We start from the raw sequence: 15,297 nt of genomic DNA on the forward strand, positions 1-15,297 counted from the left end.
CAATGTATACTTTGTTATTGTGGGGTATTTTGTTAAATTATGTTAATTCATTCCTAATACAATACATCTTCTGTTGTGTAACATTACGGCTCCCCGGTGATAATTTACGTGCTGAGGTATTTTTTTATTTTTTGAAAAGCTGGGATATTCTTTTTATATATGGCAAAAGCTGGGGCATTTTTTTTATTCTCTCTTGATAAAAATCCAATTTTGAAAATTATGTGTTTTTTACTAGAGCGTCGTTTACAAAGCTGAAAGTCTTTTTAAGGATAGTCACAATGAAAGACAACACGACATTGGAATGTACGTGGTACAGATGGGTTGTCAGTCAGTAATTGGAAAGCTCCTATAGAATCCCAAGCTTATAAACAAACAAGCATTGCAAAGCAAAGCTTGGGCTCGCGCTGACATGAGTATTTGCTCAGCATTCACCACGAAGACGATGTACCCGAATGCTTTTTTTCGTTTATGATAGCGATTGTGAAAAGGTTTAATAGTATGCATCGCCATATTTGCCTCAAAGCTCCGTCGCTGATACTCAATTGCGCTTTGATCTAGCTGTCGAGTGTCAATGTCAGATGAAGTAGGATACAAATTAATTGCCTAAAGTTTGATGATTCTGCTAGGTTACTTTCTTCATTAACGCAAGATGCTTTCGTTGAAAATGTCTTGAAATTTGAATCCAAAAATGAATTTATTTTCACCATAGCCAGACTGTCACTCTTTGTCCCACAGCAAAATACGGATTTAAAGTCAGCTATAGGAATCGATTGTCAGATCAACAGATTTTAAAGAATTTGACGCCCAGTTTGTCGTAAACATAATCACGGAAGACTATGAAGTGAGTGCCAATGCAAGATCGATTGCGTCAGGGATTATTGTATGGATTTTTTGATAGCTTTTATCGCTAACACCGGCAACGGACCACCGCAGGAATATCGCTTTAAACTGGAGACGTTGATGGTGGTGATGACTTCTCGCAAGGCACCCTTCTCTTGACTCTGAATTGAGGAAGCTCTATTGGAAGAATCTACGGATTTGATCGAAGATATCGAGGGTTCTAAATCTTGGATTGCTGCTTTTCTTCTCGACTTTCTGCCGTCCTTCTCTGAGTAATGCAAAGATCGAAGTTGAATGAGAGCAAATCTTTTTTATTCTGATCGAGTTTGCAAAACATACTTTTTGCTCAGTAGCGTCTACTTCGTCACTCTACCTAGGTAGCTCTAGTCATTAAGTCCTCACTCGGAACCAACAAGTAAGTTATCAGCTGCAAAATGTCAAGCTATATTTTAATCCGGAAACGGATCACAAGAGTTTATCGCCAGCTTAGAAGTGCACTCGAACATGCACTCATAATGACGACTTCTAGATGACATGGACTAGCTCGATAACCACTAAGAATCATCCTTCCTTATATCGACGACATCATAGCATTTTCGAGATAGCCTATGAGGATTCTGCTTCGTCTTTAAGAGGATAGTCATCTATAAGCCTATTTGAAATTCGAACTTCAGTATCCTCTATTAATTCTGAGTAAAACATGATGATCACACAATCGTCGATTATGTGATCATCAGGGCATTTTAACTGGATTAGCTCGTCAGCCGTCCAACAAACACCTTTGATATCGGCCTCAGATAGCCTCATAGATTGCAGTCGTCATTCATCTTCTAATTACTAAAATCTCCGAACTAACTTCAGGCAAGATTGAGCCTATCGTTATGTGAGTGGAAATGTATCATGTACAGGTCATCTTGATACTTCTGCTCCTTATACGGGAAAAAAGAGGCTTTTGCGCAAATAATGTGCTTACTTTAAGGATAGTGTTACAGCTGCAGGCTGTCTTCATGGTAAACGTCAATTTGAGTACGGTCAGAGCTTCAACGATCATTTCAACGAGTATGAAATAGTCTTGATGAAAATGGAGAGACGGGGGCGCGTCGTAGAGCTTTAGATATGCGGGCGGAGAGTACTAGAGTTCTATGCTAGAAGACCACATGAGGTTGCACGTGATTTGCCCTAGGAAGCTCCCAGAGGACCAAGAAAATCCTCCAAACCACCCCACTGGTGGAGAAAACTTCTTTATGAAACTCATGCAGCATAGAAAAATGAATTCGTAGAGCGGAAGGACGAGCATTTCCCGATGGCGGCTTCGTCGGTCTCATCTATTCCTCGGACTCTTTTGACGGAAAAAGCAGTTCTCATAATCAACCTTCCCAATGCAATTTCTGACGGCCACTTTCATTGATATGTTTCATTCCTGACTATCGCAGTTAATGGTGTGACGACATTTCGAACGTGTATAGTCGATTCCACGATCCCCGTTATTACTAACGTATAGACAGAGTTGACGAGCCCGTTAATTAACGCCGATACATTCAGCCTCCTTACTCTTAATTCAGACCTTGTAAGCCTATATCTTTTCACACCCACTCCTTTCAGCGTGGCATTCATATCGTGTTGCTTATCACGAACGATGTGAGAGAATTATTAGATATACCAGACTCCATATTTATGCCCTTGCCATTACTAAGTCTATTTTTTACACTGTCTCTGATAAAGCGCATATTTTGTCCTCGGGATGGTTGGTCTTACTGTTAGGCTCCTTAAGACGCACTTATTGCAGGTTCTACGATCATAATCGAGATCATCAATACAATCTATCTCTGCCCAAGCTTCATTAATCTGCCGAGAGCGCCTCGGTCATCAACGTCAGAAGAAGCCACTACCATGCGAGGACGAGTTCCGTCGGCTGTTAGTACAAACGAACTTTGGCATATCAACCATATTTCATATCTCAAAGACCGTGAACTTTTGCCCATGCCATGTAATTTGTCCTCTTCATCGACGACGTCAAAGAACATATTTGCGGCCACATATCTGGACACACCTTCTTTAATAATGGTTGCTTTGGAATGAAGTCGAAACCATGTATGATAATTCTTCCGAGTTGTACTTATCAGCTTTAACATTTGCGGCGTGGCTCACAATGATGTAGTCCCCATAGTTCATTTTCATGTTTAAAACAACGAGCAACGAGACGCCAGGAATCGGGATTAAGCGAGTACCTGTACTATATTCGATAAGATTCTACATAACCCTTGACACGTGTTAAACTTTGTATTTTGTAGTCCCTACTACTGGGAGAAAGCCAGTCATTTAAGCAAGCGTTGATGTTAGTCCTACTCTCGGTCCCTGATACTTGAAGTAACGGTCAGTCTTGGTGCTTTATCAAATACAAAAGAAGAATCAGGTGTATCATCGCATTGGAACAATAACGATCTGCTTGCAGTCAACAGTCTAAACACAGTGACTATGATTGCTTGCAAGTAGCTCTTTAGCGTCGATCAAGACCTTGTGTTTATTATAAGCCAGGTCAAGTATGGACTTTGTGTTTGGCCTTTCAATGGACTTGGCGGGCAACATGGGTGCGGTGGTCTTTGTCGCCGTGTCCAGAATTCGATCAATTGTGAAAAATTTTCAAAAAATTTTCGTCTCTGCAAAAGCCGGTTGTAAGATTAGCCAGAATTAGGCTCGCAAACGTGCAGATAGACGAGTTCGCTCAGGTCATTTTCATGTCGAATTATTATAATGCAAATATGGATTTGACTAGCTCGAGCAACGTCAAGCTTTTTTACTAAACTCAATCAAAGTCTATCCGGACGTGTGTATCTATGAGTTGGAACCCAGAAAGCTCTCGAACAAGTATGATCAGAGTATGTCAAATTGTTACACATCTCAAGCCGTTCTGATAAGTAATGCATTAACTTTAACCTTACCTTAAAATACTTTTCTCAACATTGATAGCGAATCTCAGCAAGCTGGCCTCGATTTTAAAAGCTCATCAAAGTCGGATTGCCTCAATCAATAGTATTAGCGATGACATGAATGCTATGCAAATATCTCAGCCTTCCAACTTAGCTTTAATAACCCTTCCAAATTTCCGGGCTTAACCTAAATGATAAAGAGCGCCTTCAATATCTATCCGATATATAATCGCACTTAGCAGAGACTCTGATGACATGCCACTTTACTTTTCATGTACAGAGAATCACATCAGGTCACGCAGCAGTAAATTTTATCGCGATACCTAATTTTCCAGGTTAGCTTCAATGAAGTTAGACAGGTTTGGTAATGTGCTACAAAAATTCGAATACGGATTGAGCAAGTCTTCCAGCTGCCCGTCTTGGTGCATATCTCGACAGAATTGAAAACTCATCAGTTCGGCGAAGAGCTGTCCTCCAGAGAATTCGAGCTTGATGCACGTGCTGCTTGATGGACATCATTTGCACTTGTCACGGCTGATGGATGAAAGAACGAACATTGTATTGACGAGAAGGTATTGTCAAGGGATCTGAGAGAGGTACAATGATCCCTGCTTGCTACGCGATAGGCTGAGCAAATCCAATAATACACGATGAATCTGATATCATATCTTAACCAGACATCTGAGAAGGTGGATTTGGCAGAGATAGATAGCTATCTCACAGCCGCGGCAGATTCCAATCGATTCTCTGCACTTCTCAGGTAGGCACTTTCGGAAACGTAATGTTGGTCAAACTTGAATGAGCCGAAGCTAAAGTGAGCTCAAGAACTCCTCCTAGATACCATGAGTGAATCCATTAGTAAATTATCATTGAGGTCGAGTTAAACCATGGAATCTTACAGCAAAAGTTCATTAATGTTGGGACATAAAAAAAATATAGGATTTTAACAAATCATCGTGGCTCTTTGCCTCTTAATGCTCGCAGCCTACCTACTGAAAAAGTTCAAACATTACTTTCAACGTTTCGCAATGAGACCAACACGAATGATGATTGATAACAACACAATGATTGGAGTGTTCAGTATAGCTGTTCTTACCTACTTTGAAAGGAAAAGTGATGCTTATAAATTTATTCAATGGTACGATCTTGGATTAAGTTGCACAAGTTTTCACATTGCAAATTACTTGCTGAGGTATTTCTCTGGATAATTCATCACAACTAGTATGGAGAAGACTGCAAAAGATGCATAAAATGCCAGCAAGGTGTAGCACAGCCGTGGACGATATCGAAATCCGTCCCAGGATACGATTCCAATATTTAGCAATAAACTCAATAATAGGTACCCGAAGCCCAAGTATACCAAAGGTGAAGGCTTGTTCATTGAAAGAGGACCGCGCGAAGTAATGGCGATTGTCAGCGATAATCCAATGCCAACGAGCAAATTAAACATTGGTCCGGCAAAGCAGCCTGCAAATGCCATCGTAGGAAAGCCATCGCGCGCGATTGCCATATTTGAGACAAGATCCCCGATGGAATTGCCCCACGCTAAAACCTGCCACTCAATTCACAATTAGATTTATTATTACTTCGTAAGTTTGAAGACTTACCGAAACTCCTAATACAGAGCTCGAGATTCCAAACAATGTACCCAAAGTCTCTAACACGGCAAGCACTTCATTTGCAATGTTCATGATCCAAATGACAGACATGCCGAACGCCATGCAAATTAAAAGTGCCAATTGCCAGCCTTCTGGTGGGGTGAGTGATGAAGTTGAGTACTCGATGAAAGCACTGACGGTACCACCTACCACGACGATTGTCATAAGGAAATTAGGGTCTTCAATGCTGAAAGAAAATACCGACACGCCAAACAGGAGCATGGCAAAAGGTGGGCACACGACCACAAGGTTTTTATCCCAAGTGTCTTCATCCACAAGAGGAATTGTAAGTCGTCGCACGAATACAGTGAAGACTTCGAATGGGCTCCAAATAAATTGTGTAAAGGCCCAACAAAGACATTGTCCTGCTTCAACGATATGTCGTATCCCCCACATTGAAAATTCCTTCACACGGCTTAAAGCACCAAAGCTATCTTGCTTATTGTCTGCTGTTTGTACGATCTCTTCAGCTTTTTTGTCAAAAGCCTCCTCGTTTGATGAATCTGAAGCATTTTCCAAACTTGCGTCAGCTTCTCCTAACTCAACAGAAGGAATAGACTCGACGATGTCGCTCAGGGCGTGATACCCACGAGTCCAGCGTTTTGCTGATGCACCATATTGCGCACTAAGTTCCAACGACTTCCACGTTGAATTACGACGTCGTCTCTGTCGCCTAATTCGTTGCAGTGACTCTTGCATCGATCCAACGCACATTGACGATGGCCGTTTAAGATGAACATCAGTGACTTCCAACAAAGAAAGACTTTCATCTCGACCAAGCCTTTCAAGCACATCACTGATATGAGGTTTTGATCTTGGCGTCGGCACAGAGCTTTTACGATAAAGTATTCGATCCAGAAAGCGCGGAGACGGTTCCGATTGCTCCGAGTCTGAAAAAATATGGAAACGATGAAATGTATCATACACTGGGATTGTCTGGCTTTTCAAGTACGGCCGGCGAGTCTGTTGCTCCACTCGAACCTGAATCATTCTCGGGCTGCCCATCAAGGGTGCTCCACTAGCGGGAGATGGTACTAAATAGTGCGAATCATCTTCGTCATCCAGCACAGTGTAGATGGAATCCGCATGCACTCTTGACGGAGAGCATCCGACGGCCAAATACCGGTCTAAGAACACCACCAGCACGTATACTAAGTAGATACAAAGAAAGCCTAATGCCTCAAACAGTCCCACTTGGCCATCAAAGAATACCAGTCCAAAATAAAACACAGCAATGAAGTAGAATATAACGTCTCGCAGGTACGTGCGCGGTATCAACTGTTCCTGGCCATCCGACACTAGTCCAACACATGCTGTGATAACTGTCGTCACAAGCAGTCCACCTCCAAGGATAGCCGTTACACCAATTGAAGGCGTTGCTGTCGCGAATGCCGCAATGTTGGAGAAGACATCGGGTGACCCATTTCCGAAGCTCAGGAAAGTCACGCCCGCCACATGCGGTGGAATACGGTACTTCTCGACAATTGCTTGCAGTACTGGACAGAAAAATTCGTCGGCCGTAGAGCTCAGCAGGTACAAGAGCAGTATTAAACACAGTACAAGTGTGGCCTTGGCCAGCACGGGCGAGCTTTGAAGCATCGGTGTACAGTGCACCATATGATCATAGTCAATGAAGCTGTCGCTTGTGCTGGACGGGCCCGAACAGTCGTATAGTGGAGCGTCCACAACTGTCGAGTCGTCACCGTCGAGTGCAGCAGCTATGCCTAAGAACACAGCATTGAGTAATAGTATCAGCGACACCAGCGGTCGCAACAGCTCGAGCATGGAGATGAATATTTGAGCCGTTAGTCCAGTTGGGCCGCGAATATGGAATGAGGCGAACGTACGGAGGAAAGCTCACGTCAGTTATTATCGACTGAGGACGACACCGATACAAATTTCAAGTTTCATGTGGTGAGAGAAGGGAATGATTAAATGAAAAGTGCTCGGCGCTGCTCATATCAGATTGTCTGGCCTTTGCAAAAGATGCAGACACACATGAAGTTAAGGATTATTTGCAGCATTACAATCTAATTAATTCTTTATTATGAATGATAGTTGCATATCTGACGGCGCAAATGCCGGCACACTATTGAAGCCGTTAGAAAAGAAGTTTCAATCAGTAAAGTGGAGCAAGATGTTAGTGACTGCTACGACAGCAACATGGTAACCATATAGTACCTTGTTGGGTGGTGTTACATAGGCAGTTAAAAGCTTTATATTTGTATCTTTGTCAATTCTGTCCATATTCTGAACTTTAATAAAGCCTTCCGCACCAAACCTATCAGGCTGTTACGTAAACAAAATGTATCAATGCTTTTCCCAAGCAAGTATCGACGTCACTGAGACTTTAGCAAGCGAATAAGAAAGGACAGCAATCGTTTACGAATTGATAATGTTTGTAAAGACAAGATCCGGAAGAGTCAAGCCGCTGAATTTCATCCTGAGGGTATCGAGTATTACAAGGGAAAGACTTTTATGAAAAAACGTTGATTCAATTCTATTTACTCAAATGCGAGAAGTAAAAAAAGTTATAAACATTGCAACACACGTCATTACACCTGCAACTTACTTACTAAGAAACGTGCATGGACGTGAGGCCTTTAAGACTGTATGGTGGTGAATGTGATTAGCATGCGACAGACGGGGTGGCAGCGAAAACGAGATTCTCAGATCGTAGCCTTGCCTGTAGCTGCGTTAAATCATAGGGTCCAGCAGACACTAACGCTGCTCCAGCTTCGCCGGAACAAAACGATTGTCTCTCGAAGCACAAAAAGTTGATCACTGTATGGTGGCAAACCCCACGAGCGCGATTAGAGGCGGAAGCTGATGCGAACAATGAAAAGTGTGATGCTTTACATTTATATCGTAGCACAGCCACGCATCGGACGTTGTACCTGACATCAAAATCGCCACGCAGATGCGAAAAATTTTACTCAGGCGCCTTAAACCAACTCCAATATTAGAAACCAGTTCCAACGTCAAAGATCATCGCACGAATTCTAAAGCTTTCACCGCGCAGAGAATTTGTCTCGAGTAAAATTAACGCTACGTTGCAATTCTGCTACAAGGTCTACAAACATGACCCATATGTCGACTGAAAGTCGAACACGTGCTTATAGTTCCTGTACGTTCAAGCTATATTGTCTATATGTGAGCAATTCCCAGTCCGAGTTCACGCTTCATTCCATCTATTATGTATTCGCCGTGTTAAATCGGATGCATTGCTTGATCTTTTTATTATCACCTCATGCAGTTGTTGCTCTTACAGATCGATCAAGCTAAGGTTTATGGTTAAGGTATACTTTGTGGTAGTTTCGAAATCTGATACTACGCAAATTTGCTCGCGTTTTGAACACTGCCGCTCCAAAACCGTCGATTGAATCGGTCAACTGGTAGAAATATTGATCACGTCGTGCGTTACAATCTTTCCTCTGGGACGTCAGAGCGATCCAAATATATGAGGCTTAGACCGTAATGAGCAATGCGTACTGGCCTTGCCATGTGGTGTACTTAAGCTATTTATGTCGCTGCGACGATTCAATTCAAATTGACGTGCTTCATTTAAATAATGTGTCTGGAAGGTGCTGGATCAGTGATCATTTGTGTCAATACAAAGGTAAACCCCTCATGTATGGGCTACGCGCTCAACTGTCCAGATCGCGATCGACGCATCGTCGCATTGCCCAATTGAGGACTCTCCATGAACTTCCGGATTGGGATAACGAGCAATGCTGCTTTGTGCAGTAACATGTGGTTGGCGGCCATAAGCCTTGCACTTCTTGTCGGTACTCGTCCTTTTGATACACGCACCTCGTAAAGCATTGTACACAGAACACCCTGTCATTGACGCAGTCTGAATTTATTCTAACACTGGTAATGTTGGCATTTACAGCACAGGTTGACTTGATAACCTTTTCTCCAACGCTTAGGATGGCTCGAGGACTGAACGCCGACGGGAATGCCGACAAGTGTCGCACCCAATATGTGTACTGGGTGTAATGGGAACATTGACTCAGCCACTTTTTAGACCAGCTTTACTGAAGCAGACAACTGCAGCGGGGCAAGTTCTGTAACCCTTTAAACTCAGCCCTTGCGCGTTTGGTACAGTTCCAGTTTGAATTCAACATTGCACTTAGGGTAATTATGAATATCCATAAGCTCCGATAAGAAATAATCTTGAGAAATAGTAAAAGACGCGGTTTACCGTACTTAACAAAATAAACCTCGGCGCCGATATAGGTGCAAATACTTTTCGCCGCTAGATCGCTGATGTCGAGCGTATAGCAGGGACTGAAAAAAGATCTCATTGGGAAAAAAGAAATCGAGAAGACCATAGTTCGGCCATGCTCCAAAGTAGCCACAGTGCGTATTGCGATCTCCAAGCTAGGAGTTTGAGTGGCGAACGGACACATACGTACAATACCTCGTCAGACGTGCGCTTTCAGTGTGAAAGATTTGAAGCGGTATATGTCGCAGGTTTCGGGCCACCTGACAAGTGCATTCAAGGGTCTGCTGTAGCCATCAGGGTAAGCGGGTTATGTCCACACGCTACGAACTCGTATAAACGCAATAACGTCTGGTCCCCCTGTAGCGCTTACCTTCTTCTGTATGGGTCCCCAAACAGATTGCTGCTCGCAGACATGACGTCGAGCACCCTGAGCATGACGCTCATTCTCATTTAAATAACCTTCCGCGTTACACTTTCTTTTTCGAGGAAGCATTCGGCGACGAATTCAATGCAAACTACTGCTTTCTTACCGCAAGAGCCGGATGGTGTGCTGGAAATACTCACTTCCCGGCGCGCCGGAGGCGATGGGCACGAGCCATACGAAATTAGAAGAGATATCTTACTGCTGCCGAGAAGCTCCCCAGTATTCACATACTATCGCGGATGAAATATCTGCATCTTGTATACCCCCTTCGCTCTCGGTTGAAAGGCTCAAGAGATTAGGCATATGACAAGATCGAACAGCGAGCATCTTATGGGGTAACATCAAGAACCAGCTAGTTCAGGGCGGCCTACAGAAAAAACTGGTTCTGTTGTATCTCTTGGAGGTCGTGATCAATTGGATCAAGCCTCTCATGGGTAAGATACGTGAGGCTCATAGCCTAGGTTTGTTGGCTGTTAGTATCAATCACCCGGGCTTTGTAAAGTCATGAAAAATCTTGATTGATTCATTATCACCGTGCAATTAAGTAAGGAGCGAGACCGTCACAAACAGTTGACAATACGCGGGTATTACGGATATGGAAACGCTTTTGCGCTTTGCGATGGAGACATGTCAAAGATTGTGTTAAAATGCTGGGTGATTTAAAGAATTTTGACAGTGTGGAACGTTGTCTCGTTCCGGGCCTGATTTTTGATTTAAGATTCGATCTCATTTAGGTTTGGCCTGGCTATCTGTTGAAAAACAGCATGGTCTTTACACTTTGTTCAATACCCTTGACCTATTTGATGGAAATTCTGAATGCTCTTTGAGACAATAGTACCCCTGTCACTGTTGTATGTGTTATGCTCTGCGAATGGCTAATCCGGCAGCACCGAACTTTTAATCAGTCAGCGACGCACAGTCGTCTTGTGTCCAAGCAGTTCGGACCGCATCATGCATGTTTAAACTACCAAGGATTGGCTCTAAGACGTTACGGTTTTATACAGTTTACACGTTGTTGCGCACAGCGACGGCGTCATGGCATTCCTTACTAATGGCACCATAGGAATCCATTTTTGCCAAATGTACCTTTGAAGTAAGTTATATATTGGCTCGGCATAAGGCACTGGCGTGCGCGATTCTCAAATTTATAGTTGTAGCTCGACCATAAAATAGCACTTGTCAGATTGGTGAAGTCGTCAATTGACAAGACGATAAGTACAGCGAACAAGTCAAACGCGTCATGGGTTGTATTGCACAATGCTTTTGGAGGCACGGAGTTTGAGATCATAGATGTCGCTTTATCAAAGCGAGAAATTGAACGCAGTTACGGCTATGCCTTATCACAAATTTTGCCACAACACTGACCCATATGACAGTCATCTTGATGCAGTTTCTCATGATGAAGACCCAAGCACAAAGTTCTGCATGAGGCACTTGAAACCCCTTTAAGTGGTCATATCGAAAAATATACATTTGGCTGAATGAGCGCAACCTATTGATGACCCAAGATGTATAAGTTGGTAAGCATATATTGGGCTCACATGTAAGCCATCTTAGCGGGCTAAACCCTCGGTGTGTGCAGCGTAAACTTTAGCCTCCTTGCAGGATCTGGCAGAGTGCTCACAGCAGCAATGTGGACTTTGTAATTATTTTGCCAAAAGACGCGCCAGCAATGTGGTCTTTGTGGACCATCTGAGCAGGATGATTTATCTCGCTGCTATCAGCAAACGTTTGAACGAAGGATATTCAGACAAAGTGCCCCATAGAAAAGGTTAAACCAATATGGCTTACCGTTCGCTATGATAAGGCCAGAGAGATCGCTTCAATCGCATTGTGAAAGATGTACCCTGGGTAACACTTGCGTAACGAGACCGCAAATTTGCACGGAATCTCTCTCACTCAATAATTCGCGATAAATACTACCTTTCCAAGCTGCACTTCTTTTTCCTTGGATGGTTTTGTGAGCACCTGGTTGCCCTTGACACTGCTACGAAGTGATTTTGCTATTGACGAAGAAGAGGGTGTTGGTCATAATTGACTTGCTTATTCCAGCCCGGATAGCGTAATCAGTGATTTATCTCGATGAGATCGAGCGTTTTGCGCAGGATGCGCAACGCTCTGGTTTGAAGTAAAATCAAATGAAAACAGCACGATTATGCCAGAGGCAAGTATGACATGTTGGAAGGTAATAAATATTATTGAATGGGATTAATTTGCCGACACATGCAGTGTCTACGATCGATAAGACCATGTTGTAGTCGCGCTGCATTGGACCTTTCGCGGGTGCACAGGTATACTTCTAGTACCTTGGGCTAATGCGAACATACCCAGTGATCCATGTATGCTTGCTTAAGCATAACACTATCCTACAACTATGAACCAGTCAGGCGAAAAGGAATAATTTGTAGGCAGAAGCGTCTTTCATCCGATAAAGCTGAGCTTTCCTCTGCATCAAAACTGTGACAGGTTTTGCGCTGCAGAGGAGACCTTAAGCCAATCAGTGCGATGACAAAGTTCAGAGGCGGATTCGTGATCCGGTTTATCTCATCTTTGGACGTACGTTATGAGTCTCGAGTTGAGCCACCGTGCCGCCACAATTGAGAACTTTCGATAGCCAAATGCGGAAGATTCGACCTCTGTCGACACTGCTCAATAAGCAAGGAGTAACCAATCGCTTCGTGAGCCGTCGGGTACACCACTGCTGTAATCCGTTCCTAATGAAGTGGATGGGTTTTCCTCACTCTTAAGTATGTGAGTTTAGAAGTGTACTTCTGTAAGATTGAACTAGTACAATAACCGATTAAGATATTGAGCACCATCAGTCAATAAGAAGATGATTGTTCGACGGTCAAACACATTTTTGCTGGTGAAAGGCAACCAACCTTGTTGGGTAAAGTCTCCTGGCCAGTCAATTCAGTGTCCACATCGTGCTCTGAAGGTCGCAAGGCAATAATGAATCGACACACAAGGCCGAAGTCTAAAGTGTACACATAGAGGTGATTTATCAACTTCAAATACCCAAAGTACATCCGCCGCTCGGGTACGAGTTCTATCATCGGCTGCTGCATCAAGCTCAAACGGTAGTGCTGACTCTAAGAAAGTGTTTGCGGACCGACATTATTGCGCCCGTTTTTTTCTAAGTTTGACAGAAGGCCTGCGCGCTATGCTTGCCGAAGCAGACTTTGAACGATTTAGAACCGTAAACACGACGTGGTTTGGGCAAGCGTCAGAGTGATTCTGTGTCTGTAGTTCATAAAACTCTACCTTGCATCGCCAGATAGGGGCGAAGGAGTTCAATCAGATCTCAGAGGGCTATTGAGACTGTTCGCGTCGGAAAACAGTGTGCAAATTCACTCTTTGTGCTTTACCGTGCATGCTCTTCTGTGCCAACTTGCAAAAAGGAAATTGCTCCGTACATCAAATTAAAAGGATTAACGAGCTTCCGCCAAACGTTTGGTATATGTGACGTATTTCGAGGATACTAGGGATGCGCATAAAAGCCTCCTGGGGTGAGCATTTTGCATAATGTCATAAAAACGAAATGAATGTGAGTCCCGGTGAGGCTCACGCCATTGTGAAGGATGGTGTATCGAGCCAAGTATTGTTATCTTGTGCTATGAACTCTTGCACATTGGGTATAATTGCTTTCATTACGATACCTTATAATTGCCCGAAATTTGTGTCACACTTGGTATAGTTGCATATGTACATATGCATTTGAAGGTCGGTAATATATAATTCAGAAAACATGGTGTTCGAGGGACACGTCGACAGTTAACTATACACCAACAGCTTCTAATGAGATAATTAACCGTAGACTTTCAATATGAGTCCAGATAAAATTAATATCTTATTCTTTGACCTTATTAAAAAGCAAGAAATTCTAGCAGTTTTGTTTCTCTTGATTCAACTCCAGGTTAAGCACGAATTCATTCTATGTGCGTTTATCAACACAAAATCAAACTTCATTTTGTAAAGGTAGACGGCAACCCGGTTGCAAAACGCTGTTAAATCTTTGACTTTTCAAAGTACGAAGGACGATGAAGACGTCGAGGCGAATGCTTTCCACATCAAGTTCTTCATGTCGGCTGCATTGCACATCTTTATGAGCATTTATCGAGCAAATATCAAACTTGAAAAAGGCCAGACTCCATTTGTTAATGGAGAGCGCGTTGCTCAGTGTGATCATGATTACTCTTCCGATGAACATAGACAGAGGCTATTTTAAGTTAAATGCGGCTCCGATGCAAGAGCAGTCTTGAAGAAATGAGACCATGTGTTTTGAGGAGAGCGTTTCGCTGATACGAGAACAAAACTGATTGCATTTCTGGTAATTCCACTGACTCACTATATATTCCATATGATATTGAGACACTTTTACCTCATAGAGCAGTGCCGACGAAGGTCGATCGACTTGCGGATACCATCATGTTTATGCGACACGTAAATTTTCTCGAAGAGTCTCGGCTTTTGGCCAATCTAAGGCAGACAATATTGATAATGCTCAACAACATCGATAATACTCTCACTTATTTACTCCAATGCACAGAATGACCTGAGGTTACATCTGCGGCTCAATATAGCTGTTCCGAGCAAAAGATCGAATGTAGGGGGTAGTAGGGATGCTAATTTGTCTTTAAAATTGTAACGGGGTGTCACGTGCCCTAGTGTGAAGAGCGTGGGTCCCACAAGATGATGTCACACAAAATGGTTTTGGTTACACAAGATGGTGTGGCTACGCTGAAACCAGAAGTCAGTACGTGGCTGGAACAGTCTGCAGTTAAACTTTGAGTTAGGTTTTACTATATAGATAGAAAAACTATAGAATTCGATATTGATGGCTTTGTCGCAAATGAAACTGAAAAATACAGTTTACGTTTTGAAGGAATAGTTAATTAGCCTTTGGCCAAGGCTGTGATTGGAATAAGTGATCGCGATCCGCTACACCCAGACTGGTTCTTAGTATAGAACGAAGATCACCGACCTTAACCAATCTTCCTCTAAGAGAAAGAGCTACGGCAGCCCCGCTGCATTTGGTAGTACTCGTTGTCAATCTACTCCTGAGTCATTACAACTGACCCTTTGTGAGGATGGAGCAATTCACCTATTCTCGCCAGGGCATGCAGGACTGGCTAAATAAGCTAATGTCCCAGCTTGGCTCGAGGGCGTGCAACACTTTGCTTTGCAAGGATCTGAGGCGATAAACGCGCGCCTAGA

At 43.1% G+C, this 15,297-nt stretch overlaps 3 protein-coding genes across 3 annotated transcripts; all 3 read right to left on the reverse strand.

The window, feature by feature from the left end:
* Nucleotides 1–2,660: 2,660 nt before the first annotated feature.
* On the reverse strand, nucleotides 2,661–2,972 carry PHALS_09277 (uncharacterized protein; the record flags this gene model as incomplete). The annotated part of the gene is made up of 1 exon (XM_024724747.1): nucleotides 2,661–2,972. One exon carries the CDS (start codon nucleotides 2,970–2,972, stop codon nucleotides 2,661–2,663), a length of 312 nt encoding a protein of 103 aa, XP_024575593.1.
* Nucleotides 2,973–4,947: 1,975 nt separating this feature from the next.
* Nucleotides 4,948–7,210, reverse strand: PHALS_09278 (ca2 :cation antiporter family; the record flags this gene model as incomplete). The annotated part of the gene is made up of 2 exons (XM_024724749.1): nucleotides 4,948–5,319; nucleotides 5,375–7,210. The coding sequence occupies 2 exons, from the start codon at nucleotides 7,208–7,210 to the stop codon at nucleotides 4,948–4,950; spliced, it is 2,208 nt and encodes a 735-aa protein (XP_024575594.1).
* Nucleotides 7,211–9,053: 1,843 nt separating this feature from the next.
* Nucleotides 9,054–9,436, reverse strand: PHALS_09279 (uncharacterized protein; the record flags this gene model as incomplete). The annotated part of the gene is made up of 2 exons (XM_024724750.1): nucleotides 9,054–9,265; nucleotides 9,340–9,436. 2 exons carry the CDS (start codon nucleotides 9,434–9,436, stop codon nucleotides 9,054–9,056), a joined length of 309 nt encoding a protein of 102 aa, XP_024575595.1.
* Between the last annotated feature and the right edge of the window lie 5,861 nt (nucleotides 9,437–15,297).

The sequence above is a fragment of the Plasmopara halstedii genome (genome assembly GCF_900000015.1).
Source record: "Plasmopara halstedii genome assembly, contig: Scaffold_410, whole genome shotgun sequence".
Taxonomy (NCBI): Eukaryota; Oomycota; class Peronosporomycetes; order Peronosporales; family Peronosporaceae; genus Plasmopara; species Plasmopara halstedii.